Source organism: Brienomyrus brachyistius, unplaced genomic scaffold (assembly GCF_023856365.1).
Source record: "Brienomyrus brachyistius isolate T26 unplaced genomic scaffold, BBRACH_0.4 scaffold37, whole genome shotgun sequence".
In the NCBI taxonomy this organism is placed as follows: Eukaryota; Metazoa; Chordata; class Actinopteri; order Osteoglossiformes; family Mormyridae; genus Brienomyrus; species Brienomyrus brachyistius.
In genome coordinates, this window is record NW_026042312.1 from 3,613,100 (window position 1) to 3,636,934 (window position 23,835).

A 23,835-nucleotide genomic window follows, 5' to 3' on the forward strand; every position below is an offset into this window, starting at 1 on the left:
ACGGGAGGAGCGGACGATCGGGGCATGACATGTATGTATTTTTATTCAAAGATCAACAGCATGTAATACACAGATGTTTTCTGTACCAGACAAACAAAATAGCTACAATTAACAGTGCATGTATATGACATGATAATAAATATATATGATCTTGCTTAATTTATTAAAATGATTTCTTGACACACCTCTGTGGAGAGCGATATCTGCAGGGGACTAAGGACATATAGGGAAGCTCTGTGCACACCAAAGTTAATCTATTCACGCAGGCTGTGGTGACAGTCGCTAGGTAAATGATATAGGGGTGACGCAATAACTAGGAACATACAGAACAACATGTTGCACCAGATAAGACGAAATTGCCTGAAAGTGGAAAAGTATGGCCAGGGGCGGGGGCTGCTTGTAGAATGGCTCCGGGTGATCTCTTCTCATCCACGGACCTGGTGGAGACGGCGAACTCCAACAATCTGGGGGCTCGGGATCCAGATAGAGGTCGGCATTCGGCAAACACCAGACGAGACCTGAATGGGCACGGAAGGCTGCAGGCGCCACTAACAAAAGGTAAGCAGAGCCTGTTATATCAAAATCTGCATATATGGCTATACTAAATAAAGTAGTCCGAAGTGTCCATCAGGGCCGTCAGTACATTGAGGCGGCGAATGAGGGTAGGTAAAAGAATATTAAGGCTGGGTTGGAGTCCCACTGTGGTGTCCTTGGTGTGGCAGCCCCACTATTCGCTGACGAGCAAATAGAAGCACTGGGTTAGAGTCCCAGTGAGCTGGGTTAGAGTCCCGGGGAATTCAGGACCCGCGAATTCTACAGGTTACCGGGTGGGAGTCCCGGTAAAGGTTGGGTCAGAGGCCCAGGGTCAGGGACCCCGGATTCTGAGGTAAAGGTTGAGTCAGAGGCCGAGGGGTCAGGGACCCCGGATTCTGAAGTTTATTATTTTGGGTTAGAGACCCAGGGGTCAGGGACCCCGGATTCTGAGGTAATTATTTTGGGTTAAAGGCCCAGGGGTCAGGGACCCCGGATTCTGAGGTAATTATTTTGGGTTAGAGACCCAGGGGTCAGGGACCCCGGATTCTGAGGTAATTATTTTGGGTTAGAGGCCCAGGGTCAGGGACCCCGGATTCTGAGGTAATTATTTTGGGTTAGAGACCCAGGGGTCAGGGACCCCGGATTCTGAGGTAATTATTTTGGGTTAGAGGCCCAGGGTCAGGGACCCTGGATTCTGAGGTAAAGGTTGAGTCAGAGGCCGAGGGATCAGGGACCCTGGATTCTGAAGTTTATTATTTTGGGTTAGAGGCCCAGGGGTCAGGGACCCCGGATTCTGAGGTAATTATTTTGGGTTAGAGGCCCAGGGGTCAGGGACCCTGGATTCTGAGGTAATTATTTTGGGTTAGAGGCCCGGGGACCGAGGGCGAAATTGGCCCTGTTTAGGCAGGGAACAGATCATTTACATCGTGAGGGTCAGAGCAGAGGAGAGGGCCAGCCGGAACCCGAGAAGGGGGAACCGAGAGCGGGAGACAGGCCCTCTGCCTATACGTGTAAAAAGGTCGCCCCTTCTGCCCCGCCTGCCCATATGTGCCCTATGATCACAGTTACGTCCGGGGCGATAAATGTACAAGGGGGGCATCCGGCTGGGGGGAGACCTCGACTCCCTCAGACGCCGGATTAGGTGGGAGATCGCAGGCGGACTCGAACGTAGATACAGAGTGTAGGGAACCCAAGGAGAGACAGGCAAGCAGGGAGGAGAAAAGGAAAAAGCAAAAAGCGGCGGGGCGGAAGGCAGACAGGACCAGGTGGCGTTTGCAGCTCGAGTAAGGAGGGAGCAGTTAGAGGAACAAGGGGGAGTAGATTCGCCTGGTCAGCGGGCAGGGACCAACACAGGGAAACTAGAGGAGGGTAAAAAGGTGGAAATGTGGGGTCACGTTTCGGGGGTATGGAAGGACGACCCAGAGGACAGGGCTCGTAGGGCCCTCGCAGACCAGGTAGAGGAGCGGATGGCCGAAATAGAGGCGGCACTACAACGGGAAACCTCACTCTTAGAGGAAAGGGTGAGGGCTCAGGGCTTTGCCCTCGATGAAGAGGGAGAGAGCGAGGGGGAGTGTCATTGCAAGGTCTCAAGGCCCCCAAAGCATCAACTACCTCTGCTAAGAGGGACGGGCCAGACGCAGGATAAATATAGACCTTTCCTGATAGGAGACGTGCAGGCACTGGCTGATAAAATGCTGCCCCCAGCAGAAGGAGGAGGACAGTGGATGGATAAGCTAGACCAGCTCACTCAGGGGACGATGTTGGCATTGGGAGATTTCCGGGCAGTGGGAGCCAGATGTCTGACTAAACACTCATTGCTGGAGGTGGAAGAGAGGGCAGGGACACTGACGCATCCTGATGACGTTAGCTTGACAGCCGTAGTACTGCGCATTGGGAACGCCATGAGAGAAATGTTTCCTCCTCCAACTGGAGCAGGCGTCCCAAAGCTGGCGTGGGATAAAACCCTGCACCCCAGGGAATACCTGGATAAGTGTAAGGAGGATTGGACGGCGAACCGGGTGTCACCCCGGACAGGAGGGGGTGCAGCGAGAATGGAGGGGGTTCCAGAGGGGGTGTGGGCTGCGATCCTCGACAACCCAGACTTACCAGGTGCGGACTCCCACGTGTGGGATAGGCATGTGATACACCACCTACAGAGGGCCAAGGACGAGGCAGGGAAGGAGGAGAGTGACCTTAAAGAGCTCCAAACCCAATTGCTGAAGTTGCAGGTGGGGGAGGCTAGACAGAGGGCCAACGAGAATAAAAAGAGGGGGGCTGGGAAGCAGATGGACGATCTGTTTTAATATGAAACTTATATATATATTAGTTTTATATTAAAATGTATAACAGTGCTATATAACAAAAATCAGTGGAATAATGTGTACATTAACTATGGTTACATAACATAAACCGGTTTATTTTAAAATGTCAACTACAAAAAGAAGATTCCATTTGATATTTGTTTCACTTTTAAGCAATTTATACGACATGTAAGTGCTTTTCGGTTTACATTAGCCTGTTGTACAGCATTTTAAGTCAATAATTGTATGGCAAGCCGGAAATGAGAATTGCTGCAATATTCAATATTCATGAACTGTGGTGTGGCCACCAATATCTGTGACTATATAAAACGCTGTGAGCTCATACTTTCATTTTTACAATTGTCTGTAGAACTGAAGCTTTCGAAGGTCATTTGGAAAAGGTGAGTTTGTTTAATGAAAAAGGCAAATATACCGTACAAACCGTAGGCTAGTAATCCTAATAACTCGTTCATTTTGTCCGTCTGTGGAAATATTTTAATATATTTTTAACTGTTAGTTACTCTTGTTCTCGAATCATGTTATTCCCAGGAGACTCATGCAGATGTACAGAAGATGTCAATTTCTGTATTAATATATAAGAACTTATTCTAGTAATTATATAACTGGTAAATCACAAATGTATTCATATTTTACCATTTATCACTGTTGTCTGTGTGACTAAAATGCTTTTGAACTTCTTTCACTTTCACAATCGTCTATAAGAACTGAAAAAAGTGATTTTGTCTGACAAATACAGTGCTTTCCCTAGGTATACAGCTTGGGGGGGGGGGGTTCATGTGTTTTTTTTAATGACAGCAGTCAATATAACAACTGAACTAAACATCAGAACGTTTCTTTTTATGACAGTTACCCACAAAGTGTGCAGCTTTTGTCACTGCGGTGCATCTTCCTGGGCTTCTGGAAGAACATTTCTAGAGCCTCTTGATATGAGAAGTCAGAGACGTCTGGCTATACTTTATCTTCAGGACTTAACAAACACGTACGTGCCAAACCGTAGTGATGGACAAAATGACACTTCTGGAACATTTAGCAATTTTTTTATGTCAACACTAGATGGAGCTCTCTATTCAAAAAGGGGCTCAAAGTATCCCGAAAATGAAACTAAAGCGCCACGTCTAACAAATAGCATTTCGCATTTCACAAGTCTGAGATAGAAGATGAGCAGGTCATTTTAGCCATCGGAAAGCTGCAGCCTCCCTTCCTCCTATCCTTTCTTAATTCTCTGTGGATTATTACCAGAGTTGGGTAATTCAGGTCCAGAGAGTGTGCTCATCTGTGTGTGACAATGCATAGACCTGTTCTATAGGAAAGGTAACCTTAAATGACTTCTGTTGTGATCTGGCACTGTATAGAAAATAAAATAAAATTAACTTGACCTTCAAGGGGGGCGGGAGGCGCCTTTGGGGGGACAGGGCGCCCTCTAATATAATGGTAGGGGAAACACTGAAATATCTATAGAATATATCTCAGTAGCGTGCAAAAAAACTCCATAAATAGTTAATTTACTGGGTTTGTGAAAAGTCCTAGTCAACAATGTGAATTGAAACACCTTTGGCTAGAATGAACAGTAACCGACCTTCTCAGGGGATCTTCCTAGGGAACTCATAAATGTGAAGTAAGATTTCAGCAGCCGTATCAATATTATAATTTAGGCTCAATTCTAGAAATTCTTTAACTATTAAATATCCACTGTACCTATTGTTAGGTTTGGGGATTGGACGGGCGAGCAGGAAGCGGGGAAAGACCAGGCGGGCAGGCAGGATCTTCGGGACATCACGGCACGGGCAGACGGTGACAAACTGACATCAACTGACATCAACTGACATCAACTGACATCAACTGACATCAACTGACATCAACTGACATTAATGACAAGTCTGGGGAAGATGGACTCAGACGCGGACTAAATACACAAGACAAGCCGAAAATAACAGGAAACAGCTGGGCATGATCGGGGAAGCACACGTGGATGATCAGGGGGCGTGGCACACACGAGGATCGGACGAGCTGGGCGTGACACATATATTGTTCCTTTGTAAACAGAAAGAAAAAAGAGTTCATTTTAATATACCAGATAGAAAAACAGGAGAATCCACTTGTCAAGTGTTTTACTTTAAGGCAGTTTATAAGATAATGTGTATATGCCTTCATGTTCATAGCACAGCGTTTTAAGTCAACGACTGTATGACAACTCTAAAATGAGATTTGTTGCAATATTTGCTGTGGTGTGGCCACAGTAATCTGTTTGATTAAAAAATTCTGATGTAAAAAAAACCTATCAACTCCTAAATTCACTTTCACAATTGTCTGTAAAGAGGCAGCTTTTGTGGGCCATTTGGAAAAAGTGAGGTTGTTCACAAAGATATACAGACACGGAGTGGGACTACTTTTCAGCCCAGAATTTTTATGCCAAAGACCAGGGCCCACTTTCTTGATATCGGTGACTCTTAGCATCTTACAAAGACTCTAAAGAGCACAAGGATGAAATCTAATGAAGATTGTAGTCATGTATCAGACAAAGTAATGTTACCATATAGACCAGTCATTTTTTAATTAAGTGATGTTTGGTTATGAAACTGTACCCTTAATGATTTCAATCTTATTTTAAATGAGCAATATGAGTCAATAACAGTGATAAGAGACAGCTAAGTGAGACTCAGACCATCTTCATAGAAGATATACTTAATTAAAAATGTTTCGGGAAACACAGTGGAGCTGTAAGAGAATTAAGGTAGAACTTATGAACGACGTAGCATTAAGGGACTAAAATACTAAGGGGTAACAAGACTAACACTGGACAGATGAGGCTAATTAACAGACTGAGAAAACACAAGAAAACTAATTAACTCAAAGGAACTAAAACAGGGAAACTAAAAACTAAGCAAGGAACAGGGAAACAGAATCTAACACTGGGGAATTAGGCAGGTAGGAACACAAGCAGGGGCACAAGGAACGAAACCAAAACCAACTACAAAATCACCAGACACAGGAACTAGAAAAACTCACACAAATGAAACACTAGGGAATGAAATACAAACACAGAGGAAGCAGGATTTGAACACATGACAAAGGGATTTGCAAGCAGTCACATGCTCATCATGTTGAGCCATGCGGCTGACAGAAAACAAGGGAGACAAAGACTGACAAGAGGGACAGGATGGCCAGCGATGCCTGCTGGCCAAACGGGGAAGGGACACAAAAGACTGAGACAACAGGGGCTGAATCTGACAGTTAAGAAGGTTTCGGGAAACTGGGCCCATCCAATTTTGTCTTTGTTCTGGGGGAACTTTCATAAATGATGCTACAGTATTCTGATATTTCAAGAAGAAAAAAAATAATAAATAGCATATGGAAATAAATAATTGTATGCTGAACTGGGGTGGCTTTTCCAAAAGTTTTGTTATGCTAAATAGTTTATCTATTACTTAAGATTGATTACACTGCACAACAATTTTTTTTTAAGTTTTTCTTCCTGAAAAGTTTTTGCTGATCGTGACAGGTACCTGGAGGGCATGCACAAATATAGTTTTGGTTTTGTTGTTTCACATAGGAAATAGACAGTTAACTGTTTACTGGCAATAACGTATTTAATCGCATTTATGTTTCACATATGCTATTGTGTTTACCATAGTTAGAAATGTATTGCTCTTGATTTTCATTTGTATTCAATGTCAGGTGCATCACACTGCAGTGTTAAATAGTAGTCAGCAGAAATATTTGTATCTGGTGACAGCATTCCTGCAGTCCCGAACCCAACAATTCGGCTTTGCTTTTGACAGATCCAAATCTCTGACCAGGTCATTTAATTCCGACTGTGTTATGAGATGTGGATCGCCTGATGAGTACGGTTCAAAATCCGGATCATTGTCCCTGCCAGTTCCTGCATTGCAGTTTCTTCATCTGGCTTATCTAAGATCCATTCCTCTGGTGGTTTCGGAATTGGAAGACTGTGGTCATGTGGCACAGGTCTCATTGCTGAAGGCAGATTAGGGTATTCAATTGGCTTCATGTTTTTGGCAGAGAAACCAGAGACATTAGTCAAACAGAAGTAACAGTCTGTTACCTGGTCTTTCTGTTCTCGCCATATCATCGGGACAGCAAACGACATTGTCTTTCGAGTGCCTCTGAGCCAGGCTCTCAGACAGACAACACATGTCACACAACAAATGTGAGGCGGTCATTCCTTGTCTTGATCACCGATTTTACAGCCGAAGCACAGATTATATGCTTTATTCACAAGAACAGTCATTGAGCATCTTTGAGGAGCAAGCGTATATTCACCACAAATGTAGCAGTGGACGAGAGGGTAGCTTCCCTTCGCCTTCGGGTGGGGGGACGGGTTCTGACTGTTGCCTTTGCTTATGCGCCAAATGGCAGCTCAGAATACCAACCCTTTTTGAAGTCCTTGGAAGGGGTGTTGGAGAGCGCTCCTACTGGGGACTCTCTTGTTCTGCTGAGGGACTTCAATGCTCACGTGGTCAATGACAGTGAGAACTGGAGGGGCGTGATTGGGAGGAATGGCCCCCCCAATCTGAACCCGAGCGGTGCTTTGTTATTGGACTTCTGTGCTCGTCACGGATTGTCCATAATGAACACCATGTTCAGGCATAAGGGTGTCCATATATGCACTTGGCACCAGGACACCCTAGGCCGCAGTTCAATGATGAGCATGACCTCAGGATTAGGTCTCTGCTTTTTGCAGATGATGTGGTTCTGTTGGCTTCATCAGACCGTGACCTTTGGGTCTCACTGGAGCAGTTTGCAGCCGAGTGTGAAGCAGCTGGGATGAGAATCAGCACCTCCAAATCCGAGACCATGGTCCTCAACCAGAAAAGGGTGGAGTGCTCTCTCCGGGTCGGGGAGGAGGTCCTTCCCCAAGTGGAGGAATTTAAGTATCTCGGGGTCTTGTTCATGGGTGAGGGAAGGATGGAGTGAGAGATCGACAGGCGGATCCGTGCAGCGTTAGCAGTGATGTGGGCACTGCATCGGTCTGTCATGGTGAGCCAAAAGGCAAAAGGCTGAGCCAAAAGGCAAAGCTCTTGATTTAACAGTCGATTTACGTTCCTACCCTCACCTATGGTCACGAGCTGTGGGTAGTGACCGAAAGAACGAGATCGCGGGTGCAAGCGGCTGAAATGGGTTTCCTCTGCAGGGTGGCTGGACTCTCCCTTAGAGATAGGGTGAGGAGCTCAGTCATTCGGGAGGGACTCAGAGTAGAGCCACTGCTCCTCATTGAGAGGAGCCAGATGAGGTGGCTCGGGCATCTAATTAGGATGCTTCCTGGACGTCTCCCTGGTAAGATGTTCCGGGCATGTCCCACTGGGAGGAGGCCCCAGGGAAGGCCCAGGACACGCTGGAGGGACTATGTCTCTCGGCTGGCCTGGGAACGCCTTGGGATCCGCCCAGAGGAGCTGGATGAAATGGCTGGGAAGAGGGAAGTCTGGGCCTCCCTACTGAGACTGCTGTCCCGCGACCCAACATCGGATTAAGCGGGAGATAATGGATGGATGGATGTAACGCAGCTGCTACGACATTGACAAGACATATCGACTGACACAAATCGTCCTGCAAACGTCTATAGCATCTAGCTTACTTGTTACATTGCTATTGAGGCAATGCTATATTATGAAACAATACATACACACTATCAGGTCAATTTTAACCCAATGAGCAGCATCTGTGTATGCAAGCTGCTTTTTTGGACACAAATATAACAAAAATATATGACAAACCTGAAGATTTCACCCATCAACCACCGAGCAAAGCTGCGAGTAAAATGTCCCCCTCAACAAGACATCACTCACCGCAGTCAGAGCAAACACTGAGACAACAGATAAGACACCCAAGGAGGGCCTTAGCCTGAGTCTCATGATACGCTCCTCGAAAGGAGTGACGTCAGACACCATAGGGAAGAGCCGTTAGCAATAGCAACACCCTGAGTATGGCAGCATTCAGAATGACCAGACCAACAGCAGGTATCCGCACGTGCAGAGATCTGGCCACTTCCTGGTCTGCATGCTTCAGAGTGCCACCACTGAAATGTGGACTTTACGACGCTTCCCCGACAGTAGAGAAAGATGGACATCTTGCCAGAGAGACAACCCAGATAGCGAAATGATTCGGTGCCGGATCCGGCAGGAGGATCTGGAACAGATCCGCATAACTGGTCTGGATCGGAGTCCACTTGCACAGCAGGACGGATCCAAAGCAGTTAAAGATCACTGGATTCAGGCCAGACTCTACCCATATTTGCCAGTATCATAGTTCACCCAGCCTTACAAATAACATGTTAAATATAAGGAAATTTAATAATTACCTTCTGGTCTTACGTAATGTTTGTTGTATGTATTAAATAAAACTTACATTAATCAAATCAAGCCTATTTTTTAAGGTCGTGGAATCTTACATTATATAAATATATTAATTAATAATTATTTGTGATTTCTAATTAATATTTATTTCATCCTCTCCACCTACCTACCTACACTAAAAATATATTGTTGGATGTAAGTACACAAAGTTAAATTATCTAAGAACGGATGTACATTTTGAGTTCACAGTTCAATTTTATGTTATATAAACTGAACAAATTTTAGAAGACTGGGATTAATTATTTGAAATGAATTCAATAGCACTCATGTTCAGTCTACTTAAATCTAATTTGTATGTGGGGTTGCAATTTATCTATGAATTTTAATTATCTAGTACTGAATCATTTTGCTATCTGAGAAGACGTTCTACATACCTACCCGGGTGGGCCGCCTCAAATTGGGACCCAAGTACTGCCATGCAGCAGGTGACGCCCCAGCACCACACCAGCCCCAATCCCCAACAGGCCTGACACTATTAGCTCTCCGAAGGTTTCGACTCGCCCGGGGATGAGGCTCACGAGGGCTTTGCTCCCCCATCCACTTTATGATGCATGCAGTCTACCTGTGGGCGGCTGCAGCGGAGCTACTTCTGTGGAGAGCAGAAGGGTGTCGTGTCTGTTTAGACTGAGCTGCTGTGAAGTGTTTTATAATGACTGGAGTGCCAGTCCCACCACTAACCTCCGAAAATTTTTCCCTGCAAATTGAAGATCCACTCGCAGGTCCGGATGCAGTTTAACGTCAAACCCAGGACAGTAGCTACTGTACTATAATATACACTCAGTACTCTACAGCAAATAATAATGTAAATATAAAATCATAACAGTTTAGAATAAAAAGTGATACATCCATTAACATCCTGCTACATCCTATTTTAGTCGTCTTTCGATTGGTGTATATAATTTACTATGAACCTTGGACGTAAATGCAATCAGTCGCTACTCGATCAGACATAAGGCGACAGATACCTGTCTTTTTTAATACATTTAAATTTTTGAAGTATTAATATGATCAATATATAATACAATGTCACTGTGACAACATGCATGGCCCCCCTGTGGCCCCTCCTAAATTTGTATGTTACTTGGGTCTGAAATAAATGCATTATTATTATTGCTGTTATTATTATTTACATTTATATATATGGGCAAAAACTTGTGCTGGAAAGAGGTGAAACAAACAAGCTCTTAACGGACTCTTAATGCAGGGATGCTGGGTGGTCGAGTCGTTTCAGCTGGTTAAAATTTTTTTTCTGTTGTTAACTTATTATCCTTGTGGAAGCAAGACAGTCTAAACAAGAAATGAGAGTGAATATTTGTAAAACCTGTGAAATGTAACCGCAAAGCTTTAGTGGCCCACCCGGAATTCTCCGGAGCCTCCTGACTGGCAACTCCGGCTTGAATATATCTATACTTCAAATGTGTGCAATGTCTAGTAAACCGCATAACTTGTTCACGTTTAGTCATTTTGTGAAAAGTTCAGCTGAATGATGGTGTATGAGGCCTGTGAGTTTAGAAATGTAAGTTTCCGATTTCCTCAAACCATTGGGGTTAGTAGTAATATATTATAAGTAGCCCAAAGAAAGAACATGTTGCTGTAAATAAAATAAAAAAAAACATCATTCAACTAATATGTGCCAGCAAGCTTGGCAAAATTCACCTGAAGAAGTAGCAGAAGCAGACTGGTCCTCACCATACTGGCCAGGGGCGCCATAAGAGGGGGGGGGGAGTTTCCAAGTGCCCCTGACTGACAGGGGCCCTAAAAATCTTCAAACATAATTGGATTGGTCTGTGTTGAGAGGCTGAAATGATATGCTTTCATGGGGCCCAAACTCTCTAGCAGCACCCCTGGTTCTAGCACTTCTTGAAAATTTGCACATTGGTAGAAATGGTCAATGTCAATGGATAATGCGGTGTGTGACTCAGCCAGTTAGGACTCTGTGCCTGTAATTGGCCGGTTGCCGATCTTGTGATGGGTTAAGTGTTTTTCCGCACTGGAGCCTTAAGCAATAGTCTTAACCCTAGTTTCACCAAGGAGTGGCTGATTATGCTTTCTAAACTGTGTCACTTTGGATTAAACCATATGGTAAAGAAATGTCATTTATAATTTGTTGTTAAATGTAATTTGCGTTTAAATGGATGAGGAAAATACAATGCATTCATTGAACAGGTCTGGAAGTTGGTGTTTGGAAAATGGGAGGCGGCAGCAGTACTGAACTTGTGGTGGAACAGGAGAGGAGACCAGAGCTCCTTAACGAACCATGGAGGAATGTTGAGTGGAACCCTAGGTATGAAGCCCGTTTTTGTTCAATATAATCAACTGATTTGTTTTTTTACTAGTATCACATAATTTTATGCATGAGTCTGACTTGCTTGTGCGAACGCTGGTGCAAACTGATTGCCGCTGCTCGCCGGTAAATTCTAACCTTTGATTTCTAATTCTAACTCTGGTAATTTGTTTTATGTGCATTTGGTCTCGACTGGAAGAGTTATTTTTCTGCTTTTACTGATCTTACTTTTTTGCAAGACCGATGTTTTAGCCCACCTGTTCTGTTTGGGCTATTGAGTCTTCCCTGGATCCAGATCTGCCCACTGGACATTTAAGTTGTCCGAGTTCTCGCCCACAATGTGGATCAGTTGCATTTTTACCTGGTTTGTGTTTATCTGGACTCCACTGTTGCTTGTTTTCCAAGCTGCGACGGGTCTGCTCCAGTATTCAGCAGCTGAGCTCCTCCAACTGCGTTTCCACCTGTCTGAGCATTTGCTGACTATACTGCAGCTTTATCCGGACATCGCTTTCTGCCCTCGCCGGAAATACATTCACTGTGGGTCCAGACTGACACCTCGAAAACAATAAACTCCATCTAATCCAGCTCCCATCATCCTCCACATAACTCCAGCAGGACTGTCGACCACAGTGTGCTAGCAAGCCAAGCTCAGTCGACTAACACTTCTACTCTACGTGAAACTTCAACTGTCAACTTCGGTCTGTTAAACATCCGCTCACTTAAGAGCAAGGGACATCTCATCCAGTAGCTCGTGATCGACAGTCAGTTGTGTCTAACTGAAACATGGCAACTGCCTGATGACTTTTCTCAGCTTAATGAATCTACTCCTGCGGGGTTTGCTTACATCTCTAAACCCCGTCGCTCCGGCCGTGGAGGAGGTCTCGCGATAATTTACCATGAGAAATGGAGTCTCGCCGGTGTCTGTTCAGGCATTCGGCTCTTTTGAATCCACTGTATGCCAAGTGTCTGGACCTACTCCTACCATCACTGCAACTGTTTACCATCCCCCTAAATCAAATGCTGACTTTTTAAATGACTTTGATATTTTTTTAACTCACTTATCTACATTAACATCAAATATAATAATTGTGGGGGGTTTTAATATACATATGGACAATAATAATAACCCTTTTACAAGATTCAATTAATCCATTCAATTTTATTTATATAGCGCTTTTAACAACAGTCATTGTCACGAAGCACTTAACTTAGTACTACATTTAACCGGCCAGAACCCCACCAAGCAAACCTGAGACGACAGTGGCAAGGAAAAACTCCCGCTAGCAGGAAGAAACCTTGAGAGGAACCTAGGCTCGGAAGGAGACCCCATCCTCCTCTGGGCCACCGGGGAGCATGGAACTGCATTTATACTGAGATTCATTAGAGTTCATATAGTTATGAAGTCCCAGTTGGTTTCATGTTGTTCTCTCCAGGAGTACAGGTGCGGGTTCACACGGTGTAGAGTCGGCTCAGTATCAGCTCAGAAAAAGAGAAGATGGAGAAGAGTTATTGCCCTACACCTAACCTAACCTCCGGCAGGACTAGAGTAACTATGGCAGCCTGGCTAAAAGAGAGACCTGGCAGGAAGCACAGACATGAGGCTTTCCAGGGGTTTTGGCATCAAGCCAACCGACCGTCCACAGCTTAAGTGATCAGCGAGAGTGGCAGGACGACAGCACCAATCCCCCCTTTCACCTTTAATATCAAATGACTATGAATCTCCAGATTTCCCTTCACCTTAGAAAAGGGGATTTAACTATCCAAAAGACTGGCTAAAGAGGTACGTCTTAAGCCTTGACTTAAATGCAGAGATTGTGTCTGAGTTCCGAACACTAATAGGAAGTGTATCCCATAGCTGTGGTGCTTTATGAGCAAATACTCTTCCCCCAAAAGTAACGTTCTTTATTCTGGGTATGGATAGACGACCTGCATCTTGTGATCTAAGCCTACAATTCGGAATGTAGTTGCAAACAAGGTCACTCACATACAGCACTGCAAGACCATTTAAAGCTAGGTTAAGAGCAGTATTTTGTAATCAACATGAAATCTAACTGGCAGCCAGTGCAGTGAAGATAAATTTGGGGTAATATGATCACATTTTTTAGTTTTGGTGAGGACTCTGGTTGCTGCATTCTAGGCTTATTCTGGAGAATAAGACATTATAGTAATCAAGCCTAGAGGTAATAAGCACATGAACCAATTTCTCTGCATCTTGAAAGGAGAGCGTGTTTCTAAACTTGGCAATATTGCGCAGGTGAAAGTAGGCGGTACGGCTAATGTTAGAAGCATGTACATCAAACAAAAGATCAGAGTCTATAATAACACCAAGGTTTTTAACAACAGTACTTGGTGTAATAGGTAGTCCCTCCAGATTGACTGTGATGTCCGATAGTTTACTTCTGGTGGCTTTAGTGCCAGTAAGAAGAACCTCAGTCTTGTCTAGGTTCAGCTGGAGGAAGTTGTCTGACATCCACTTTTTAATATGCATTAAACATTCTTCCATTCTCTGAAGTTGCTGTCTATCTTCTGGTTTGGCCGATATATATAATTGTATATCATCTGCAAAGCAATGAAAGCTAATTCCATGCTTACGAATAACTAAGCCTAAGGGTAACATGTATAGTGAAAATAGTAGGGGAGTTAGAACTGAACCTTGTGGCACTCCGTATCTGACCTTGACATGTTCTGAGGAATCACTATTTAGATTCACATACTGATAGTGATCTGACAGGTAAGATTTAAACCAAGAGAGTGTCACTCCCCTTATGCCTACAGTATGATCAAGCCTATGTAGGAGAATGGCATGGTCTATAGTATCAAAAGCAGCACTAAGGTCAAGCAGCACTAGGAATGAGGCACAGCCTTGGTCAGCAGATAGGAGAAGGTCATTTACTACCTTCAGTAGAGCAGACTCTGTGCTATGATGAGCACTAAACCCAGAATGAAATCTCTCATAAATCTGGTTCTCCTGCAGAAATGATGTTAGTTGACTAGCTACAACTCACTCTATTATTTTAGAGATAAATGGTAGATTAGAGATTGTTGTATAGTTTATCATTTCCAAGGGATCCAAGTTTGGTTTCTTCAATAGAGGTTTAATTACTGCTAGTTTAAGAGATTTTGTTAGATGGCCGATGCTGATGGAGGAGTTAACTATTGCTAGTAGCGGTTCAATCAATACGGGAAGCATCTCTTTGAATAATTTTGTTGGAACTGGGTCTAGCAAACAAGAAGATGAAGATAAAATTAAGGACATCAGTTCTGACTGGTTAATCCTGGTAAATTCTTCAAATAGGGTGATTGCAGCATTAGCACATGCCGTGTCAAGGCCAGAGAATGAAGTTATTGGAATATTCCAAATGTTCTGTCTAATTGAGCATATTCTTTGGTCAAGAAATTTCATAAAGTCGTCACTGGAAAATAACGCGGGCACACTTTGAGTAGTAGTCTGGTTATTAGTCAGCTTGGACACCATAGAAAATAGGAATCTAGGTTTATTTTTGTTTATGTCAATTAGCTGTGATAGATACTCTGATTTAGCGGCACTAAGAGCCTTTTTGTAGCTACCCAAAGTCTCCTTCCATACTAGTTCCAGCACCAATAGTTTAATATGACGCCACTTACGTTCTAATTTCCGTATCTCCTATTTTAAAGTGCCCAAGTGGTCATTATACCAAGGAGCAGTTTTATTTACTCTGGTCTTTTTTATTTTTAACGGAGCAATTTTCTCTAGGGTGGAATTAAGCGTAGATGCTAAATAATCCATAATGCTATCAAGTTCAGCAGGACTCAACATTAGTTTGGTTGAAAACGATAGCTCAGGGAGATTATCGATAAAGTAACTCGCTGTATTTGATGTGATTGTACGTTTGGTATAGAAGCGAGTCAGTGGGCTAATATTTTGAGGAAGGTAAATATTGAACGTAATAAGATGATGGTCAGAGATAATACTGGACTGAGGCAGTAGAGTCACATTATCTATATCAAGACCAAATGATAGGATTAAATCCAGGGTATGACCGCAGTTATGGGTAGGCCCAATTGCATTAGGTTTTACCCATGTCTCTATTAGACAGAGAATGTTAAGGACGTGGTCAGAAATGATTTCATGCTAAGTGCCTTAGTACTTAATGATCTAATATTTTGTAATCCTATTTTTAGCTTAGTGGTATGCATTAGCTGTTCTAATTTTCTAATTCTAATTCTAATTCTAATTTAATACAAATTTAATTTGAAAAGGACGCTTTTGCAGTCTACCTGAACTATTTTTAGTTCAGGGCACAGACACAATGTCAATACGGTGGTACTTAGGTGACAACTCAAGACAACTCGCAGGCAGCCGGTTTAGGTTTTCTGCCTGCAGCCTGGCCTTAGCTCCGGTTTGTCAAAGGCCGCCTAAACCTGTACCTGCATAAAGGCCAGCTGCTAAGTTCATTGAAATACGGGCAGCACCCTCCCACGAGGGGTGGATACCGTCCCGGCTCAAAAGACCGGGCTTCCCCTCGAAAGTGGACCAGTTATCTACAAAACCTATGCTACTTTCAGAGCACCACCTTGACAGCCAGCAGCTCAGCGACCAAAGCCTGCTGTAGGTCTCAGCGCCACGTCTAGCTGGGAGGGGGGCAGAGATGATTACTGCCTGGGTCATTGTCTTGGCTAGGTTACACACCTCTTTAAAATTACTTTTCGTAACCTCAGACTGTCTGAGCCTGACATCATTGTCGCCGACGTGGACAACTATCTTGGAATATCTACGTCTATTTCTGGTCAGCACCTTAAGATTGGCCCTAATGTCCGGCGCTCTGGCTCCCGGTAAACAATTTACCTCGACTGCTGGTGCCGCTAGCGGTCTATGGCCGCTATTTTCATGTGTCGTACTTCCAACAGGCGTCTCAGTGGGTGTTTCACTGAGCGGGGAAAACCTGTTCGACACGCTGAGAGGTGGAAGGTGGTGCTCGGGGGTAGCCTTCGCCGAAGCTCGGGCTCTCCGACTGTGTCGCCGAGTTGTCACCCACCCGCCCAGCTGCATGGGCTCTAATGCCGGAGTGTGGGCCATGCTATCTAACTCTAATCCTGAAGCCCCCAGACTCCCTGACTGCGAACCTGCAGCTAGCTGGCTACCTGGTGACTGTGCTAACGTCTGGAGGCGCGACTCTAGCTCTATAACTCTTTCCATCAGGGCTTCTACTGCCTTGCACTTCTTGCAGATAAAGTTATCACTGTTTAAGCTATCATTGCTGATGGACAAACTAAGGCTAAACATTCTACATTCGCTACAAAGCACATCACCACTAGCCATCTTAGAATAAAATCTCACTTACGCTATTTCTTGTTGCGCAGTTTCGCTGAAGAGCTGGTTCTTGCGATAATGGGGGGATATGAGGATGAGCTGCTGCTGCGGGTTAAAGGAGCATAATAAGCTTGATAATCTTGCGTGGAAAGTTTAAAAGTCTAATCGGTTGTCAGTCTCTCCAAGTTAGAAGTTCAAGTCGAAAAATACATATAAATGCAATTTAGGTATCGAAAGACAAAAAGTTTGGAACACCAACCAGTGTAGCGAGTGGCGCACAGACGCTACTGAGGAGCAGGAAGACAAGAGACTTTACATCCTGTCTCGAGAGTTCTGGACTTCAGCAGTACACCGATATTCCGATTCACTCTAAAGGGCATATATTGGATTAATTTGCTGCTCTGGTGTTAGCCCCTCTGATTGTACAGCAGTTGAACTCCCTATAACTGATCATTTCCTCCTCTCATTTAAAGTTGAACTCACATTTTCCATTCATAAGCTCCCTCGTTTCATTTCCTTTCACAATATTAAAAATATCAGCTTAGATTTACTTTTTTTCTAGCATTAACTCCCTTATGGACATTCCCAATATATCCACCCCAGAAGAGTTAGTTTCCTATTATAACTCTGGGCTTCATGACATTCTTAACTCTGGTGCCCCATTAAAAACCAGATCTGTCTCTTTTTGTATTTCTGCTCCCTGGTTTACATCTGAACTTCGGCTTTTGAAAGCCAAAGGTCGCCAACTAGAGAGTCTTTACAGAAAGACTGGACTCACTGTTCACAAAGAGATGTTCAAAGACCATATATCATACTACAGGGATTCAAATGCTTAAACCAAATCCAACTATTATTCCCATATAATTTCATCCGATTTGGGTAATACTAAGGCATTGTTTTCGATACTCAACAATATTATCCAACCCCCAGATTTTCTACCATCCCATCTTTATTCAGCTAATCGCTGTAATTCCCTTATGTCCTTCTTCAGAGGATCCATTGGGACCTTGGATCAACCTCATTTGAACTCATTTGAGCTCCACTCCCCTACTCTGACATTTTCATCCTTTCAGCTTCCCACCCTTTCAGAAATTTCAGATATTATCTGTAAGTCCAAGTCATCCACCTGTCAGTTAGACCCTCTGCCCTCAGATTTGGTTAAGGCCTGTCTCCCTTCTCTGGTTCCCCTCATTTCGTCTCTCATTTACTCTTCTCTCACCACTGGAACTATTCCTCCATCATTCAAAACTTCTGTCATAACTCCAATACTGACGACCTGGTGCTGAGCCTACTGACTTCAATAACTTCCATCCAATTTTTTATTTACCTTTTATCTCTAAAATTCTTGAAAAAACAGTAGCTATTCAACTTCATTCCCACTTACCTCACAATAATTTGTATGAACAGTTCCAGTCTGGTTTTCGCCGTCTTCATAGCACAGAAATCACACTTATAAAAATCACTAACGACCTACTTATGGCTGCTGACTCTGGTTTACTAACTATTCTCATTCTTCTTGACCTGAGTGCAGCCTTTGATACTATTTGTCACAACACCCTTGTAAATAGATTATCTTCCATTGGTATCAGAAACACTCCATTACACTGGATCAAATCTTACCTCTCTGGCCGCACTCAGTTCATTCAGCTCAAATCTTTCACATCTCAGCCCTCCACTGTCACTTCAGGTGTGCCCCAGGGCTCTGTCCTGAGGCCCCTCCTCTTCATTATCTACCTCCTTCCCCTAGGAAAAATCTTTCACATCTCAGCCCTCCACTGTCACTTCAGGTGTGCCCCAGGGCTCTGTCCTGAGGCCCCTCCTCTTCATTATCTACCTCCTTCCCCTAGGCAAAATCACAAGTACAATATCAATTTCCACTGTTATGCAGATGACACCTAGCTCTACTTCAGTAGCAAACTCAACTCTTCCATTTTACCTTCCTCCCTCATTGATTGTTTAGCAGAAATTAAGTCCTGGTTCTCTTTAAACTTTCTTAAATTAAACAAATTGGGTGTCATCCTCGACAGTACCTTACCCTTCCGGTCTCACATCAATAACATCACTCATATTTCCTTCATATTTCCACCTACGTAATATTAATCATCTACGTCTTTCCCTTACTCCACATACCACTGCTATTCTTGTTAACAGTCTTGTTACCACTCGCTTACATTACTGCAACTCTCTCCTCTTTGGTCTCTCTAAGAAATCCCTTCATAAGCTTCAATTGGTTCAGCTGCCCGTATTATCACCCGAACCTCCTCCATCCACCTCATCACTCCCGTTCTGCAGCAGCTTCACTGGCTGCCAGTTGAGTTCCGTATTAACTTTAAGATCTTGCTGTTAACATTTAAGGCCATCCACAACCTTGCCCTTCCATATCTGTCCGACCTCCTACAAATTGCCACTCCCCCTCGCACCCTCAGATCCTCGTCCTCCATCCATTTCACTGTCCCCCTCGCCCGTCTTCCCACCATGGGGAGCAGAGCTTTCAGTCACTCAGCTCCTCGGCTATGGAACTCATTACCATCACAGCTCAGAAACACTGACTCACTTCCACTCTTCAAATCGAAACTTAAATCCCACCTGTTCAAGCTGGCTTTCTCTCTGTGAATTCAGTTGCTTTGTCTAATTTAACCTATATTTTATATTCTTGTATTTTTTGTATTTTATGGTTTTATGATTTATATTGTTCTTTTGCATTCACTGTACAGTGTCCTTGAGTGTCCAGAAAGGCACCTATAAATAAAATGTGTCATTATTATTATTATTATTATTATTATTATTATTATTATTATATACCTGTGTTTTTTAAATATTCATGAATAATATACTGTAAACCTTCTGCTATCAAACACACCCAGACACACATACAGCCTGCATATGGTGCTGTGTGGCACTGCAGGTTAGGTCTCTGCACCCATGATAAGACGTTCACTAGTTGTAATCCCATGGCTGGTAGTGATTTCACCAGTGGGCCCATGAGTATGACTATTATTGTAGCAAAATTATTTGCAAATGTGTGTGGAGAGTTGTGTGACTGTATCTCAATCAGTGTGTGCATCATCATATTTGTAAATGTAAAAGAATCTGTAAATGCATACTGAGATTTACAAAAGTGTATAAGAATCCGTAAATGTGTATTCAGAACATTTGTGTGTGTAATGAGATTTGTAAATGTGCAAAAAATTCTTAATGAGATTTAAAGTTTTAGTTCTGGAAGCATATTACATTATTCTGGGGAAAAAAAAAGTTCTGTTTTTCCAAAATAAGGACATAAGAACCCTGTTTTTATAAGTAACATTTTCAGTTTTTCTGAAATAATGAGATAATCATCCTGTTTTCTGAGTAATATTTTCTGTTTTGAAACCGATCACTTGAAACAGTACGCCATACTTCATGGATATAAGCTGATGCATCGAAAAAGCATTCAGGTTTATGATTCCACATGCCATAAAAAGTTTGGACCTATATTATAATACAAACATCTCTGAAGACGATTCCGGCACCAGAGTTGCGTTCCATGAGGATCCAGTAGGCCTATTTGCAGCAATTGTCTTGAGTTACAACAAAGCCGGCCTGAATGCATTTTATATTTCCGTGCAGCATGTCATATTGTTTCAACTGATCCAGGACAAACACTCCATGGTCCACATTCCTTCTCATATGTTATTGCTTAATGGTTTTTAGATACACCTGTAAAGCGGAGTGATACATCTGATGTGAAATGTCCAAGTGCGGTTATACTCTAACAGCACTCATAAAAAACATTTTGTCCAATCAGATTTCTTGGTCGAAACTAACTGTTGTATATTAGATATAGAACTATTTGTGTTTCTTATAAATTTTGACTAATTCCCATTTCCATTCCTATAGCACAAGAAAGGACCTTGTGAAATACATAGAGGATTACAAGCCCCTTATTGATTCAGTGCCTCAGGCTCGGATTCTTCTTATTGGTCAGATTACAGCTGGAAAATCGAGCTTCTTCAACTCCATCAACTCTATCTTCCGTGGCAACATAACAAGCCAAGCTGACGTAGGATTTATACACACAAGCCTGACCGTGAAGGTAATGTGATTATGCGAGTCTTCATTTCACGAGCGTGCGGGTAGGTGTGGATGGAACAGGCAGGAAGCCGAAAGCAAGGCAAAACTCGGGTTTATTCCGGCACAAGGGTTAGGAACAGGTAACGTCAGGAACACCACATTAACCATCACCAAACCACAACTAACTACAATGACGGACAAGGGGAACAGGTCAGACCAGGACTTAAATACACAAAGACTAATTAAAGGAAGCGGACACAGCAGGAGACGATCAGGGAAGTACACGTGGGTAATCAGGGGGCGTGGCACACACGAGGAGCGGACGAGCCGGGCATGACAGTTTGAGCCCATTGTCACAAAAATTTTACCCGGAGACATAGTTCTGAAGTGATGGGAAATTATTTCTTTTTGCAAAAGGGAAGCAGAGTGATACACAAGGGATGATCACAGACAGCTTCAATTAAAAATGAGGTGCAATGTTTTAATTTATACATTAGGACAAGCTATATATGGATGGTCTACTCTTTGCACTCTTCTTTGCTAAGTTCAATTCCTTGTGTTGTACACCAGGGCAAAAGACTTGGGGAGCAGGTAGGGAGGGGGGGCAAAGAAAAGGTGGTTGATTAATAGAAATGGAATTGGCAAACAGGATCACAGGGGAAGAAACAGGGAGGTGTGGATATGGACAACAGGCAAACAACGTTAATGATGGAACTGGGGACCACAAGACTGGGAAGCACTTAAATACTGAGTTAATGAGGGCCCAGACAAGAGGCAGTTGGGAATTGCTAACCTGAGGGCAAGAACAAGAGGTGAAAAACGTGCACCAGTTGTGGTTTGTTAGAGCAGTGGCAGGGAGGAAACTGGAGGATCAGGCAGACATCATGGGCAGGGAAGGACTGTACCCCACCCCTCCCCAGAATCTGGATGGGACAGGACAAACACTGACAGGGGCACAGACCAGGCAGGGACCAGGCCAGGAATGGACTGAAAATGACCAAGGAGACCCAGGAAAAGAGATGGGGGCAAATAAAACAGGTCACACCTGGACAGGACAGATTTTACTACAGAGGGACAGAACCCATGGACAAAACAGAACTGGACAGGAACACACCACCCTAGGGCTTTGACCGTGGAGCCTAACACCAGGATAGACATACAAAGTCCCCAGATACAAGGACAAGACCAGGGACACAGGACCAGACACCATTAGGGACACAGATTAGGGAAGAGCAAAGTTGGGAAGGGGCAACAGGGCAAAACCAGGGCAGAGCAGGAGGGAACAGGGCTTGGCAGGGGATCATCCAGACCCTGTGATGTGGGGGGCAGACTAAAGGACGCAGAGCCTCCTGGGGTTGGAGAACTTGTGGGACCAGGTGGCACTGAGGGGTCAGAGTGGCTAGGTGGCACCAAGAAGACAGCAGGGCCAGGGTCAGATGGTGCTGCAGAGACAGTGGAACCAGACCAGGGGGGCACTTAGGAGACAGGATAGGAACAGGAGGATAAGGGACCTGCAGGGTGAGAGATGGAGGGACAGGAGGGCATTGAGGAGCTTGAAGGGCATGACGACTGGGACAGCTGAAGATGGGCAGGACAGGCTGGAGGGAACCTGGAGGCCTAGACACAGGCAGAACGGAACCAGGACGTCCAGATATGGGCAGAACAGAACAGCTCTCACTGGCCTGGCAGCTGAGAGTGAAGCTATATCCAACAGGACATCATGCAGTGAGCGGGGTAGAACCAGGCCTTCCAGAAATGGGCAAGGCAGATGACCTGGCATGTTGGGAGCATGGGCAAAGTGGCGCCCTTGGAGCTGGGAGCAACAGAAACCTCATCTGTGGTGGCCACTGCGGGTGCAAGGTGGGCAGCCCTCTCGGGGCTGGAAGCCTTGGGCCAGGCGCTAACAGAGTGATGAAGGCCTCTCCTGGGCTGGGGGCTAGTGGAGCGACAAAGGCCTCTCCTGCATCTCGTTTCCTAAGCCTCTGCCTCCACCAGTAGAAGCTAATGTAGAACTTTGGGGAACCAGCGTTCGCATCTGCAGCAAGCAGTGGGACAGTAGCTAGTCCCGGAGTAATGTCCTGCTGTCTGCCTTCGGGCGATGATGCAGAAGCAGGTGGCCCAGTGGTGAGCGATGTGGAGTCAGCAGGCTCTTTGTCTGCGGTGGATTCCACCTCCATTAAGTTCAGTGCACTAACCTCATCCCAGATGGCTCCAAGAACCCCCACTATAGCCATCACTTCCCCCATCAGAGAGTCCAAGGAGAGGATGGCCACGTACCCTTGTAAACCCCTCAGAGTCAGGCCATTCTCTCCGGGGAAAGATGTACTGCTGCCTGTGCAAGTACCATGAAGTAAGCCTGAAAACAGGCAGCAGCAATCAGTGGTAAGGATTCAGGTGATCTACTGGTGCTGGGAGGAGTTCCTTCATTTTGTTGTATGCACCAGGCCAAAGACTTGGGGAGCAAGTATACAGTTGCACACAAAAGGTGATTTATTAATATAAATGAAACTGGCAAGCCAACAGGATCACAGGAAATCAAACAGGGAGACTAGAATATAGCAACAGGCAAGCACAACGTTAATGAGCACAAGCCTGGGAAGCACTTACATACTGGAGTAACGAGGGCACAGACAAGAGGCAGCTGGGAAAGGTTAATAGGAGAGCAAGAACGAGAGGTGAGACAAACAAGCACCAGACATGGCTTTTTAGAGACAAGAGGATCAGGCAGCATGGTGGGCAGGACATGACACCTTTACCTTATTTTTTATTGTTTTCAATACCATGTGTAATTTTAAATATGTCTAAAAACAATACACTTACAGCCACTTGAATTTTCCCCTGTTTCCATGATGGGGCCTTGGCTGGTCCTTGGCTGGTCCTTGGGTGGTCCATGACCGATCCCCACTGGGTTCTGGGTGGGACCTTGACTATAATGAACAAGGGGGTCCCCATGATCCACCCCTTAACTCTCTGTGTGTAAAGTAC

At 44.3% G+C, this 23,835-nt stretch overlaps 1 protein-coding gene across 1 annotated transcript in view; it reads left to right on the forward strand.

The window, feature by feature from the left end:
- Positions 1-454: 454 nt before the first annotated feature.
- The window catches only part of LOC125722175 (uncharacterized), a 40,042-nt gene continuing 16,661 nt past the window's right edge, over positions 455-23,835 (forward strand). The window contains exons 1-3 of the mRNA XM_048998359.1: positions 455-558; positions 11,393-11,510; positions 20,677-20,872. Coding sequence (XP_048854316.1) covers positions 11,416-11,510; positions 20,677-20,872 — 291 coding nt within the window. The 5' untranslated portion in view covers positions 455-558; positions 11,393-11,415. The remainder of the gene's footprint in view (positions 559-11,392; positions 11,511-20,676; positions 20,873-23,835) is intronic.